The sequence below is a fragment of the Parus major genome, chromosome Z (genome assembly GCF_001522545.3).
Source record: "Parus major isolate Abel chromosome Z, Parus_major1.1, whole genome shotgun sequence".
Taxonomy (NCBI): Eukaryota; Metazoa; Chordata; class Aves; order Passeriformes; family Paridae; genus Parus; species Parus major.
Genome location: NC_031799.1, coordinates 68,673,896 through 68,688,383, shown reverse-complemented (window position 1 = coordinate 68,688,383; position 14,488 = coordinate 68,673,896). Strand labels below are relative to the sequence as shown.

The window sequence follows — 14,488 nt, the reverse complement described above, 5'->3', positions numbered from 1 at the left end:
AAATTATCTGTTCATAGGTTAGAAAGTGAAATTCCACAAACAATATCTCACAGCTTCTACTTTCTGTTTCTTTTCTCTGTGGTGATTTTACTACATTCTAGTAGTTTATAAAATATGAAGCAGTTAAGCAAAACCTAACTATGAGATATGACCATATTTTCTTACGGAATTTAGGACTGTAATCATCAAAGGCTCTAATTGATTCTGAGTGGGGGGATCATTCTGTGTAATTATTCTCCATCTTCCTCGTTTGTTGTTGGCTGCCAGGCAAACCAACAAATACAAGGCATTCAGGTGGAAGTGAGCCTTTTATAGGCCATTCTCAACAGCACAATGTTGTTGCAATATTGTCCCCAGCATTGTTTGCATATACTGCTGTACACACTTAATGAAGTGCTATTTAAATTCAGGGTGTTGGACTGCTCCCCCTTCTACTATCAAAATTTTTTTTACAAGAAAACAAATAAAACCTAACCTTCTTTACAAAGATTAGTAACAGAGAAGTTAATGATGTACAATTTAGGTCTTAAGGGCAGTTTTGCCTCTTGATCTCCATTGTCAGAATTTGAGTGACAGGTCTGTACTGGAAGGGTGAATGGGGTTTGAAAAATGCTGTGTTCACCAGAACTGTGGGGTTTTTTTTGTTTGTTTTTCTTTTGGTATTGTATAACTACTACCTTCCTAACAGTATTTTACAGAGTTATTTCTTAAACATGTAAAATATTTTCATCTGTACTGCTGAAATTTTTGTTAAAAGGCACTGGGAACTGCCCATTTATTTTTTTTTTTAATAGACAAAGCTGGTTGAATGCATGAATGCCACTGCACATAGCTGACAAAGGCAGAGCATCTTTGTGAATAGGCTCTGTAAATTCTTTCCCACAGAAGTCAACGAAAGGGTCGGTTGTCCTGGGCTACGTATTTCGCCACTTAAACCTGGTGGAAATAGATTACTTTGGACTGCGTTACTGTGACCGAAGTCATCAAACGGTGAGTGAAAACACAGCAGATTGGATTTGCCACATATAAATTTTACCCTGTTGTGCTGTTTGCCTGTAAAGCATTAGATTGTCATACTTCCCCTAACTTTCACTGTTTCCTGGCTCAGGTTTCCAGTAATAATTTCTTTTGTTTGCAATAAAGTCTTGGAGTAGCCGTTAACATCTTAGATAGGAATGGAATCAAATGCTGAATGTTGTTGGAAAATAAGTTAAGAAAGTACAAATAGTAAACACTTACCTTATGAAAGTAGGATTGATATTTTTTTCCTCTTTAACCCTGTGCCCTGAAGCCAGTGCCTGGTGCTCTGTGCTGCTCAGCCTCACTTGGCCCTGCAGTGCCTGGGAAGCAGCATCCCTGGGTGCATCACAGCCTGCCTCACTTACTGCTACACTGGCTGAACACTTGTTTCAGGGTGTGTTGGGCAGTGCCATTTTCACTCTGCCTGAACCATCTCTGTGCCCCCAGGCCCACGGTCTCCAGAGCCTCCTTGACAGGGACTCACCTCACATCTGAGGCTTTTTCTGCTGGGACATTACTGTCCTAAGCAGATAAGGAGATGTTTCAGCTGGGCTGAGATGTTTCAGCCAAAGCAGGCAGTGTCTTGGAGCAGCACTGTCTGCCCTGCCAAAGGCTGGTGCAGGATTGCTGCAGGCAGAGGTGAGGAGCAGGGAGTGCCCAGCAACAGGAACCAGTGCTGTACTCACAGGATGGTCTTCATACTACCTTGAAATTATGAAGGGAATAGTGCCTTGCCTATGGTTAAATTAAGTCAAGCCATTACAGTTTGGAAGCCAGTGTTTGTGATGATAGCATAGATTCTGTTTCATTTATATATAGATATAACTTACTGAATTGGCTAAATATTTGCCAATTTCTTCTGTTAACCAGAAGTTGATCATATAAAGACTGAATTTAGACCTGTATTAAGCAGAAGATTACTGATTGCTACTGAGAGCTACAGACTGCCCCACTCCCTGTATTTTTACTTCTGTGCCGGAGTCCAGAAATTGATGAATTTATTTTCTTGATAAGCTTCTAACCATTTAATTCCATGAAGATGAAAGCCAGATTCAGCTGTGAACTAAAGGCAGACTATTAAAAACAGTGTTTTGATGTCCTGAGGAATTTGAGGTGTGAATGAAGAGCAGGTAGGTTTTTTTTTTTCTCTCAGAAGAGTTTTCTTTTTTGCTGTGATTGCAAATAAAATAGAAATGGCTATTCCTGGGAATATTTCCAGAACCATACACAGGGTATATTTAGTGGTGTATATGAAAATATGAATATTAAAGGGGATTGCACCTCTATTGCGAAAGGGACACATAAAAGCACTTTTTAGGGCACATCCTTTTGTTCTGCCTTTTTCTCTCATGTCGTGCTCCAGTGGTGCAAATTTAATGATGGCTTTAGGCTTTATCCTCTGGCCAGCCCAATGTCAGGAAGGCACCGTGATTCTTGATTTTCCCATGGATTAGGAAGGTGTTTATCCCACTTCTGCCATTTGCCTGCTTTTGCACCAGCACTGGCCTTTGTCAGGTGGGTATGGGACCTCAGCTGTGTGCAAACCCATGAGGTGCTCCTGCCCTGCCATGTAGGTGCTGCCACAGTGACTGGCCACATGTGTGCTGCTGCCTTTGCACCTGGGCCCTTTTGTGACAAACAATTGTGAAAAGGCCTGCTTGTGTTGTTTGTCTGTGTGAAGATAATGAAAAGTTGAAGTTCCTTCACCTGGAAAGTTCATAAATGAGCCAAACAGTGCTACTGTGTGTAGTTTTATGTTTTATGATGTGTGGTTTTATGCTGCTAGCTTGCTATTTTTAGTGAAATCTTGTAAGCTCTTAAGAATGGTCAGTATAATGGAAAGTTTTCACACAACAAACACCTTGTGTTTTAGCTCTAAGCATATATTTAGTTGCAGGCTGTCTGTGGCTAAAACTCTCTGGGCTGTTGTGGGAATTAGTCCTGTAATGGCTGGCAAGAAGCCTAGATCTGAATTTTGGATTGGATATTTTTTGTGTCGACCACAGTAGATTTCCTAAGGGAAGAGGAAAAAAGGTTACCTTGCTACTAGTTTTAAAATCATGGTCCTGAGTTAGTCTCAGAAGGAGAAAAGGTTTGGTTTTGGGGGTTGGGCTACCTATTAATATATTGCTTGTTGTGGGGAAAGGTTTATTATTTGTACTGTCAGGGTTTTTTTTGTCACACTGTATATTTAACTGAATGATGAATAAAGTAGCAAAGTAGACAAGGCAATATATTTTAAAGAACTTAAACCAGTCACAAAAGAAACATTTTTCTTATTAAGGGGTTGAAAGGGCTTATTTATTTATTTTTCCCATCACTCTTGCATGCCTCAGCACTTCCAGGTGGTCTTTTGAGGGCTGTGTTGGTAAGCTACCTCTTATGTGGGTGGTATCATAATTATTTTAGTACTGCTAGGAGGGCTCTAATGAGTGAACAAGGTTTCACTGTGCTATGTAGTGTATATGAATGTGTAGCATTAAAATGGTCTCTTCCTGAACAGCCAGGAAATTAATTAGCCTGTGAGAAGCGCTGGGTGCAGCAAACAGATTGACAGAACTGAGTAGCACTGGCAGGGACATGAGCAGTAGGATAAAGCATAAATTGGATGACCCTGTCTCTAGGGTAGTAATTTGGTCACATTACACAGATTTTGTTTTACTGACATTGCAGCTTTCCCCAAACTCTACACAGGAAAAGTAAAGTATTCAAATGGAAAAATCAAGCTCTGGAAGATTACAAGTTGTTGTCAGAGTAGCATTACTTATATCTACTTAGTGCTCTGAGCAAGGCAGGTCTCCAAAGGAGCAACAAAATTAATCTTCTAATAATTAGTTAAAATACGAGATTCAATAATGAATTAAAAATTCCATTATATAAAACCACACCCCAATTAACAGATGAGTTCAGCTAATTCAGTGTGTTGTCAGGAGTGCTTCCTAATCTCTCCCTTGGTGCCTCTGTTGACAAACTACATGGTGCTTTTTCTCATGTGGTCTTTGAGTACCTTTCTTTGTGGTACAAATTCTTTAAAAGAAAGACCAATTTTGTTTGAGTATCCCCAAATCCCTTACTGTTCTTCATCATGTACCCTTCACCTGAGCCTTTTGCATTACTGCTGGGAGTGCTGGCACAGTGTAAATTGATACCAGATACTGTCCTCATTGTTCTCAATGTTGGATAGACAGCTGGGTCTTCCTGGAGAGGGTATTTGTGTCTTCTGCCTCATCTCCCAGGACTTTGCCCCACATCTACTATTTTCAGGTGAGACACAATCACCAGAGTATGTGTAGCAGAAGCTGAGGGTGACGTAGGAAAGTGTCCAGAATCACAGACTCACTAGGGTTGTAAGGGATCTCTGGAAATCACCCAGTGCAACCCCCCTGCCAAGGCAAGGAGCAAGTGACACAGAAATACATCCAGGTGGGCTTGGGATGCCTCCAGAGTGGGAAACTGCACTCTCCCCCTGGCCTGCCAGGTGCTCTGCCACCCTCTATGGAAAGAAGTTCTTCCTCACATTGAGGTGGAACTTCTTGTATTTTAGTTTATGGCCATTGCTCCTAGTCCTGTCACTTTGCATCACTAAAAACAGTCTGGCACCATCCTCTTGGCTATCTTGGAGATATTTATTTGCATTAATGAGGTCAACTCTCAGTCTTCTCTTCTCCAGACTTAACAGGTCCAGCTCTCACCATCCTCATAAAAGAAATGCTCCAGACCCCTCATCATCTCTGTGACCCTATCCAGTAGCTCCTTGTCTCTCTTGCACTAAGGAGCCAAGAACTGGACAAAGTTTTCCAGATTTTTCCTCACTAAAGTTTTCCAAAGTTTTCTTCACTAGGGCTGAGCAGGATCAGCTCCCTCAACTTGCGGGCCACACTCACTACAGTTCCTTTGCTACTGCCTTTATGGCTTTGCTAGGGGTGTGTAGGATAGCCAAGCTGGTTACTGGTCTGGAAGAGCCAGTGTTTTCTCAAGGTACAGAAAGAGCAGAGATAGCAATTTAAATACATGATAGGTCAGGAAAATCTGAGCAGAATTTGATGAGGGAAAGTGTACTTCTGAAGTTCCCTTGTGAAATGCCAAAAGAATCATGCTACATACACAAAATATAAAAAATACAAAAAATAGGCTGTGATGTAAATATTCTTATTCTCTTACTTGATATTGTGAATCTGAGCTGTTATAATCAGAGTGTACCACATACTGATACCGTCCTAGGGCTCTAAGAGGAAAAATACAAGGAAGACATCATGATATTAATTCATATTTCACCATGCCCCCACCCTGTAATGTAGGTATGTTTTTCTCCCCTGCTAGGAGGAAGCTCTGTTTGAGCACACAACCCCAAGAGCACAGCAGGTAGGAGGTAACCCATGGCAATACAGGGAATTAATATCATATAATGTAGATCATATTTTGTCCTTATCTTAGTAAAAAAGTCAAACTGTACTTAGCTTGTATTTTGTTGAACAGATTTTTTTTCTTTTTATGGATTTTTACACTTATTCCCAAGCATGGTATACTAAATTATCTAGGAGGAAAGAGAATTGTTGTGTGTGTTAAATTAGATGTCATAACCAATGGAAAGAAAACAGAGCCTGATAATGTTCAGTAGAAGCAAGAAATTTTAGAAGAATATTAACAGATTAAAACCACAAACACAAAGCTGATGGTCAGGTGAATTACAGGTAGTAAGAATAAACTTTGAAAGTGCAGCAGGATCAGTTCACTGATAATATGATGCTAACTATGATCTATATAATTCAGATTCTAAAAAGAAAATAGTGGCATTAAATACATATTTGTATTTAGGAAATCCCTGAAAATTGTTACATTTCTCATATAATAAGGACATGCTGTACTCAGCAGACAGGTTCTTTGCACTGAACATTTGCAGGAAAAAATCTGACATAGCAATTCCATTTCTCAGTGTTGTCTTAGGTTGTGGGAAAATCTCAATAATTTCATATTATAATTGAAAAGTGACATATTTTTGTTTCCAAATTGTGTTTCTTCCTATTGTAAATGTGTTCGAAAACTGACATGTGTGGCAGGACAGGTACAGATTTGTAAGAATCTAATTAAGATGGTCCAGCGTTTAGTTTGAAGCTGATAGATCTTTCTGCACCAGGCACTTCATTGATTGATACTACAGCAAACATTTCAACCTAGTTAATATTTTGTTTCAAGCAGGTTCATGGAATTTGACCCAAGTTTAACCCTAGGCAGATACAAAAAAATTAAGATCCCAGATTTGTGGTAAAGTTCTTGCAGGCACTTAAAAGGGCTAAGTATTAAATACTGCATGGGACATGGATGGATGCTACTTAAATATCTGGCTTGTATGGGAGCCAGACTTGTAAATTACAAAAGACAAAAGATCCCATTTATTCTTTATGCTGTACTTTAAAACTTCTTTTTTAAAAAATTTTTTTGTGTGTAATTTCTACCTAAAATTTAAAAGGGAGTTATTTTCTTCAATAACATTGTACCCTTTTAATCAGTCTTATTAAATAAAAAAAAAAATTAAAAAATTACTATATGTGTTTGTAAAGAACAATTGGTAAACTAACCCCTTTAGTAACTGGATTGGTTTGGACTATTAAAAATGACTATTTCTTCTGTAAATGTTAAATACATCTTTTAGATTCACAGCACTGGTCTCTTGCAGTTGGGTGGGGAGGTGCTGCATTCCAGCTCCCTGCAGCAGTGGTGAGCTGTTTGCAACCCTGTGCCAGGGGGGCAGAGGTGGGAGAATGCTGGGGAGTGTCACACTGTTTGCCAGGAGATGAAAAGGGCGAGGGCAGCGTGCTGGAGCTGCCTGGGCGTTCACCACTCTGGGGTTTGTTGTCAGCAACTGTGCTGTGCAAGTGCATTGGATTAATGAGACACTGGTTTTTTGTTCCATTTCTCTTGGCACTTCAGCCTGTCAGCTTGGGTAGTGTAACTCTACCTGACACTGTTTATCCATCTGTACAAGCATTTAACAAGTGTCTCACACACATTTCTGTGTGGCTGTGCCCAGGTGTGCTCGCAGGGCTGCGGTGTCGGCATTCTTGGATCTCTAAATGATCTCATCTTTACTGTCTAACTTCGGCTTGAAAAATGCTTTAGCGTTATCCATTAAATTCCACTCATCTTTGGCTTGCAAATAAAATGTTAGAAATCTCCCGCTCCCCACCCCCAACTCTTGCATTCCTCAGGAAAATTTTGGCAGCCTTTGAAATAATAAATAGCTGTGCGGTGATTTTAAGCGCGAGTTTTTGCCATGGCCACAGTGCTAAATACTGGAGAAATGAAAAGGCAGATGAGATTCTTGTCTCTTTTCCACCACACTGAAGTGTTTAATCTCACCTGTGCTGATCTCAAGGCCTGTGGTACTCACAGAACTAACAGAAAAATGTATTTTCTCATGCCAGCTGATACTTATTTTCACTAGCACAAGTAGCAGCGCTCTCTCTTCCAGGGACAAGAGTGCAGTTCCTCCAGTCAGCTCAGTATGAGGAAAGGAGAAGAAAAGGTTAAGTGATGTGAATAACCAATTGTTCTGTGTTAATTTTCAAAGTTAAGTAACTAATTTCCATAATTATGTGTCTCGCAGTACTGGCTGGATCCTGCAAAGACCCTCGCTGAACATAAAGAATTGATAAACAGTATGTATTTAATTTGAACTTAAAGGGCACGGATGAAGTGTTCCATCTACCGAGTCTGCACAATATCTCTATTCTAGGCACAACAGATTTATAGTTCTTAACAAGTTTGTTATTGCAGTTCTTTTCTGTATCAAAATTTCACACATGGATGGCACATGGTATAGTTTAACAGTGTCATTATTGTCCAAAGATTTCTGTGTGCTTAAATTTTGTTTTAGGCTAATAAGTGGTGTTATTTTTAATTTGTATAATTAATTTTATAGTAGCTGTGATGCCTCTGTCATGCTTAGCATACCATAATCAATTTAGACTCCCTTCTGCTTCTTAAAGTAAAAGTGGTACCTCCTACTGATAATAGATTAGATAATAGATTTTCTTCTATTACTGTCAGTCTTCAGATATTGCAGATGGTAGATCTGTTATATTTATTACAATTAAAGAATGGTATTTAGAGACATTTTAAAAAAAATATGTAGATGTGGAGAATGCATGAAATAAATATAGCTGTAAAAATTTTGCTACTGAGTTACCTGAATAACAGGAAAGTAATGTTTTTAAAAGATACATTAGAAGAACTTTTTCCAAATATTTCTAAATCTAATTGGTGCATAATTAAAAATGCTCCATAAGATACTTGAAAGTGTGGAAGGGATTAGTGTTCAGCATTATTAGTTATTAAAGGGAGTTGCATTTCATGCACAACTACATTTTTCAAAAAGCTTCAGTGGAAAAAAATACTTAAACATCAAAATCAAGCAGCAAAAAAATATCTTGGAGAAACAGTAATTTAGCAATGAAAGCTAAATTTAAGTATTTAAAATAAGCAAGAATTCCAAGTAGACAGACAAGATGTGAATAATTAAAAGATTAAAAAAATAATAATAAAATCCTTTTTTCCCCCTCGTGTGCAATGAGTGTAGATGTATGGATTTGCTGTGTAAATGTAACATTTTTTTTGAAAATTTCAAGTTCCATAAAATGTTCAGATAGGCTTCTTAGTAGCTGTTTTGTAATCAACAAATTCATACCAATTAGCAATTCATGACAACTCACTTTTACACCAAATTTTTTTTCCTGCAGCTGGACCACCATACACTCTGTATTTTGGCATTAAATTTTATGCAGAGGATCCATGTAAACTTAAGGAAGAAATAACAAGGTACAGTATTTAATAAAAGCATAGTTTGTTGATCTCAGGCTAGCAATATGTTTCAGCCAGGTGCATATTGTTGTGCTGTGCCTGGGTTGTTTTTTTGCTTGAACGTCTGAATGTTTTTGCTTGACCATTGGTATGCAGGAAGAAAATTGTCATTAACTTCTTAGTGGTTGATAGTGACAACTGTTAGGAAGCCCAAGAAGAAAAGATGTTCTATGGCACATGAAAAATCAAAGTGCCTTGATCTGCATTTTTTTGAGTATTTGTTTTTTTCTTATTTTCAGTAATGCATTGCTACAGCTGTATTTATATTATGCTATAACCAAGTTTAGAGTTTACTTGGATATCAGATATAAATACAGGGAATTTTCTTCTTTATTGGTCATAGCTTAAATTCCAGAACTGTTTTTCAAGGGGATTTCTTTTGGTCTTACTGAAAATATGTGAAGGAAATTGAGGAGTTGCATGCTTCTGATTCTTTTACCAAAGCTTGTCCTCTGCAAGGTATGAGGATGCACACAGTAATATGTGCACATGCTTGCACACAGACACACATATCATTATCTGAACTCTCTCACAGTTTTGGGGTTTTCTGTTTGTTTTATATATTTAATGTCTTGGACAATTAGTTTTAGGTTCAAAAGGAAATTAGAGAATTTGGGTAGGTAGGTGGACAAACTTAGCATGCATGGCTTGCACTAACAAATGTCAAAATATTTTTGATGTCCTAAGAATGTGACACATGTAGATTCATTAGAATGCACACAGGGTTTTCAATTTTCCTAACTCACAGGTTGCAACACAGGTAGAATATTTTTCTTGTTCCAGGGTGAGGAAATTCTTTTGTTTCCATATTGGCATAACAGGAATAGAAATGTCCAGCATAACAAGTCCTGGGCTGGCCTGGTAAAAATAATAAATACTGTAATTTGACAGGTAAAAAAGCATAAGCTGGCAGAAATGGGATGCCCCTGTACTATGGAAATTTGCTACTGTTTTCTTGTACTTTTCCAGTAGAGCTTTAAATCCTGCCCACAGGGAAAGACAGGTGTCCCTGGGAAAGGGAACTTTGGCCACAAAACCTATCGTGGTTGCCTGTTGGGAAGCAGAGTGGAGGCAGGGGGCTAAATTTTCACAAGTTCATCCTTTGCCCTGTAGCAAGGCCAGCCAGTGATCTGCACTGCTGATTAGGCATTCAAATCTTGTCAAGAAAGGTTGCAGTGGCATTAGGAAGCCTCTGGTCATGACTTGACAGTGTTTGGCCATGCAGAACTGGCACCCTGGGTGGTATAGAGGGACAGCCTAGGAAAATGATATGATGGTATTGTTAGTCTTCTATGAAACATATTGAATAGTCAACAGCCTTCAACATCTGTGAACACTTATTACCATTGGCTTGTAAATCTTGGAAGGAAGGCTGTTTTTTTTTTTTTTGGTTCAGAAAAATAACAGTAGTAGTAGTAGTAATAGTAGTAGTAGTAGTAGTGGTAGTAATAATAATAACACCACCACCACCACCACCACCACCATCTCCTTATAATAATTTGGGTTGGAAGGGACTTTTAAAGGTGCTTCCACTTAAGAGTCATTAAAGGCCCTCTTTTCCTTATAACAATAATGTTCTGCCGAACTGTGTAATTCCAGTGATGTGTTAAGTGCTTTGTGTTAATCAATGTGTTTCTTTGGAGCACATATTTATTACTTTAATGGATTTGAGAGCTAACTCTGTTGTTATTAAATTCTGCTGATCTGTGTCATTACATTATTACTCTCTGCAAATAATGATAACCTGTCAAATTTGTAATGGCTTTGCAGGAGAATCTGGCTTGTTGGCGAAAGCTAACACTGCGGTGTTTGCTGGATGTGCTTGTTAGAGAAAACTTGCAATTAGGCACTCTAATATATGCATGACAAACATGACAGCATACAAGATGAGACTGCTTTAGCTGTAGGTATGGACAAAAGGCCTGTTTTTGTGAGGAGCTCAGCGGCTTCAGTGGGAATTGAGATTGTTCACCTTACAGGAGTCACTTAAGCAATTAACGGTGCAGGATGCAGGCGCATTTTGAAGGTTCCGATGCTACTTTAGTTTGCGACTGCAGAAATATAGGTACCTGCTCCAAGAAAAATGTATTTCTAGCATCCTCTCCTGCCAAGCTCTGCTTTGTAGAGGTGGAGAAATGCTAACAGAATATGGGTCTGCATCAGAAATGCATTTTATGTTGGAAAGATGATGTTGTGTACTCCATGGAGGATGTCAAATCGTCTTGGTCATTATCATAGTTCATACAGGGCAGATTTGTCTAGGTAGGACTGCGAACATAAACTAGAAGCAGAACTGAGGTATTGCTTAGAGTGAGGACACATTGAGTGTCTGTGCTTTGTGTTGCCCAGTGATATTCCCAGGAAATTCTTATGCAAGTGCCCTGCTCCTCTAAGGTAGAGAACATTAACCATTTTTTAGAGGATGGACATTCCTACTATAACATCTGTCACAGCACACATTCTGGGGGAAATCATTAATCAGAAAGACATGGGTGTCTTTATTCAGAAGCTCATCTAATAAAGTCTAGAAAATTTGGTTGGACATTAAGTTTTCTGAGCCAGCTATCATGTAACCTGCAGTTTTTAAACTTCCCTGAAATCAGTGTAGATGCACTTTGAACTTACAGATCATTCCAAGGTGCTTTCATAAATTACTTGTACTAACACAGCATAAATTATTTGCAGAGTAGCTGAATGGCTCTATGTAGATAACATTGAACCACTGAATAATGGAAAAGCTATGTCATTGTATGGAAGACCTTTTTTTTCTGTAAAAAATTACCTTAATTGTATTTTTACATGTTGTAGGAAATCAGTGCAAGAAATTTACAATGATGTGAAACACTGCACGAATCTGTTGTAATAGAACCAGAAAATATCCAAATAGTGTTTCAAGAATTTCTTATAAATCATTATGGGAAGTTGCAAAATTGCAGGTCCTTTGTATAATGGCTTGCTATGTTGTCTGTTCCATCTGCTTTGTTCATATTGATTCATTCTAAGTGGTCTCAGCTTTATCAAGTGTAGAAACAGGTTATGACTTTGAAAATTACATTTTTACCCCTGCTATTCCTATTCCAGGCAGGAGAGTACCCTGTGCTATGACAGATTCAGTTAGTTGCTGATGGCACACCCATCTGTCTTTTTCATGGGCTCCATCAAACCTACCTGCTGCATTGTAGTTGATACTCTGGTATGTGGAGAGGAAATATTTGAGTAAGGAAGGATCCAATACCCAGTCCTCCTTTGGACTGATCCAGTGATGAGGTTATACTTTTGCCCTTTGATAGGTTTCTTGTTCAATTTTTCTGATTCTTGTCCTCTTCCCCACTTCCTGACTGCTCTGTGAAAGTCAAAAGAGGGAAATGACATTCTAGGGAGATAATTAATTTCATCTGCACAATATAAGCATATTAGAAAAGTAGGGGAGTGCTCCCTTTCCTCTGTTCTTTCACTGGATTAATCTTATCTATTACTTCATGGTCAATAGGGGAAATAATTTAGAGATGAATTCAGGCATTTACTGTCACATAGTTATGGTACATGCTATGTGCATCGTAAATGGGATAATTTTGAAATATTAAATGGACTTGAAATAACAACTTTGTTCTGTCTCTGTGTTTTAGGTATCAGTTTTTCTTGCAGGTAAAGCAAGATGTTCTACAGGGCCGTTTGCCTTGTCCAATCAACACTGCAGCACAGCTGGGAGCGTACATAATTCAGTGTAAGTTTTCCTGGCCCACTGAGAGCTTCTTTCTTTCAATCCTGCATTGTGATTAATTTTAAGTGATGACTGAAGACATCATTAACACTTTATGCATTCATTTCCAAACAGAAATAGCCTGACTGATTTCACTTCAAGAGCTGTAAATAAATGACCATTCTGAATCGATAATGCAGGAGCAATATGGAAGTTAATGTAAAGAAGAAACTTTAAAGTCAGTCTGAAGACTGCTAAACATTTTCTTTGCTGGGGAGTATTTCATCAAGTACTCAAGACTTTATGATTTTGGATTACATGTAGAGTATGACAAAACCTTCATCAGGAGATTTACAGATTTCAAAGGCTATTGGCAGCCTCAAATCACAAAATCTGGGAAATAAAATATTATCTTAAAAATACATAATGTCAATATGAATGCATGTTTACTTAAGGGGAGGATATGATTCAATCTGAGGTGAAGAATTTTCATTTTATTTAGTATTTATCTACATTCATCCATCAGCAGAGATCTTTTCAGAAGTGGATGTTTTATCCTGCATGTTTAATAGAACTAGCAATCTATTAGAAAGGAGCTGTCTGTCTACTGGAGCTGCTATTCTTTTTCTATTAAAGCTCAAGATCTATATTCAAACACAATCAGTGACCAAAAACTGTGTGAAGAGCCATGCTGGAACCTCTATCTGTAATTTCTCCTGTGTTAAATTTAGATTTGTCTAAAGTGAAATGTATTAAGGAAAGATTATTTGTATTATTAGTGTTACAAGTGTGACTCAACACTTGTAACACTTTATATATATAAATTTTACATATTATATAAATATTATAATATTAATTATAATATTATTATTTAATATAACATAAAAAATAGTCCTCTTTTTATATCCTTTTAGAATGACAAGGCACACAAGTCACAATGTGTGTGAAATGGGAATGGGCATAATATTGGATCTCATGGTGGATTATATGTGTATCTGAAAAGCTAAAATTTCAGGCAGTATTTATTTGTGTACAATTATTTTTGACTTAATTTTGCCATCTAAGAAACATGACATGTTGTCTTCTGGAAAATTGTTTGCAATGCATGTTTCATTTTACTGGCAGACGTACCTTCCCAGAAAAAATACTGCAAGTGTGAAGCAGAAAAATATGCAATGATGCATCTTCATTTAGCATCTTCATTTTATTATGAGAAATTAGTAAAAAGAGTAAATTCATGCCCTTTAGTAATTTTGTAAGGTGGTGAGGGCTGTTGTTTTGTTAGAGTGTCCTGTTCCTCTATTTCTAATCTCAGATATTCTGTTGGAAAACAATGAGGAAGTTTATGGGAGAAAGAATAGTTAAAGCATGGCCAAGGTTACATACACAAAGTTAGTCCAGGCACTAGGAGACATGCATTCCCATGGGCTCTATAAAAAAGTTTATATTTAGGGCTTGCAGTTATTCCAAATATGTAAAGACACCTGAGAAATGTCTGCCTCAGACAATGACTACATAATTTTTAGGGAGATTTTCCAGTGAGACTTTCAACATCCCTACTGCGCAGATCACTGTCTGTTTCTAGCAATGTAATTTCAAGATTTTGGAAAGAAATAGCAGTAATTAGGTAAGTCCTTTCCACTTTGGCTCTTGAAGCCTCCCTTTGACTATGTTTTTGGCATAGTGGGCATTGGATAGAAAGCTCCTGTGAAGTCTTTCTCAGGGAAACCCAGTGTCGTTCTAATTGGGAACGGCGGGAAAGAACGACACAGACTCTCAAGGGAGTCAGAACAAGAGGATCCCCCAGTTTATTGCTCCAGGCCTGCTTTATAGACAGATACGTGGAAAGTACAGAAAGGAAACTCTTATTGGTTAGTAAACTGCTACATTACCATCATTGGTCAGTGGGGT

General features: G+C 38.0%; 1 protein-coding gene across 3 annotated transcripts in view; it reads left to right on the top strand.

The window, feature by feature from the left end:
- Nucleotides 1-14,488, top strand: part of EPB41L4A (erythrocyte membrane protein band 4.1 like 4A) — a 120,713-nt gene that overhangs the window by 48,860 nt on the left and 57,365 nt on the right. For all 3 annotated transcript variants that reach the window (XM_015653647.3, XM_015653648.3, XM_033520482.1), the window contains exons 2-5: nt 886-990; nt 7,625-7,676; nt 8,757-8,835; nt 12,504-12,601. In XM_015653647.3, coding sequence (XP_015509133.1) covers nt 886-990; nt 7,625-7,676; nt 8,757-8,835; nt 12,504-12,601 — 334 coding nt within the window. The remainder of the gene's footprint in view (nt 1-885; nt 991-7,624; nt 7,677-8,756; nt 8,836-12,503; nt 12,602-14,488) is intronic.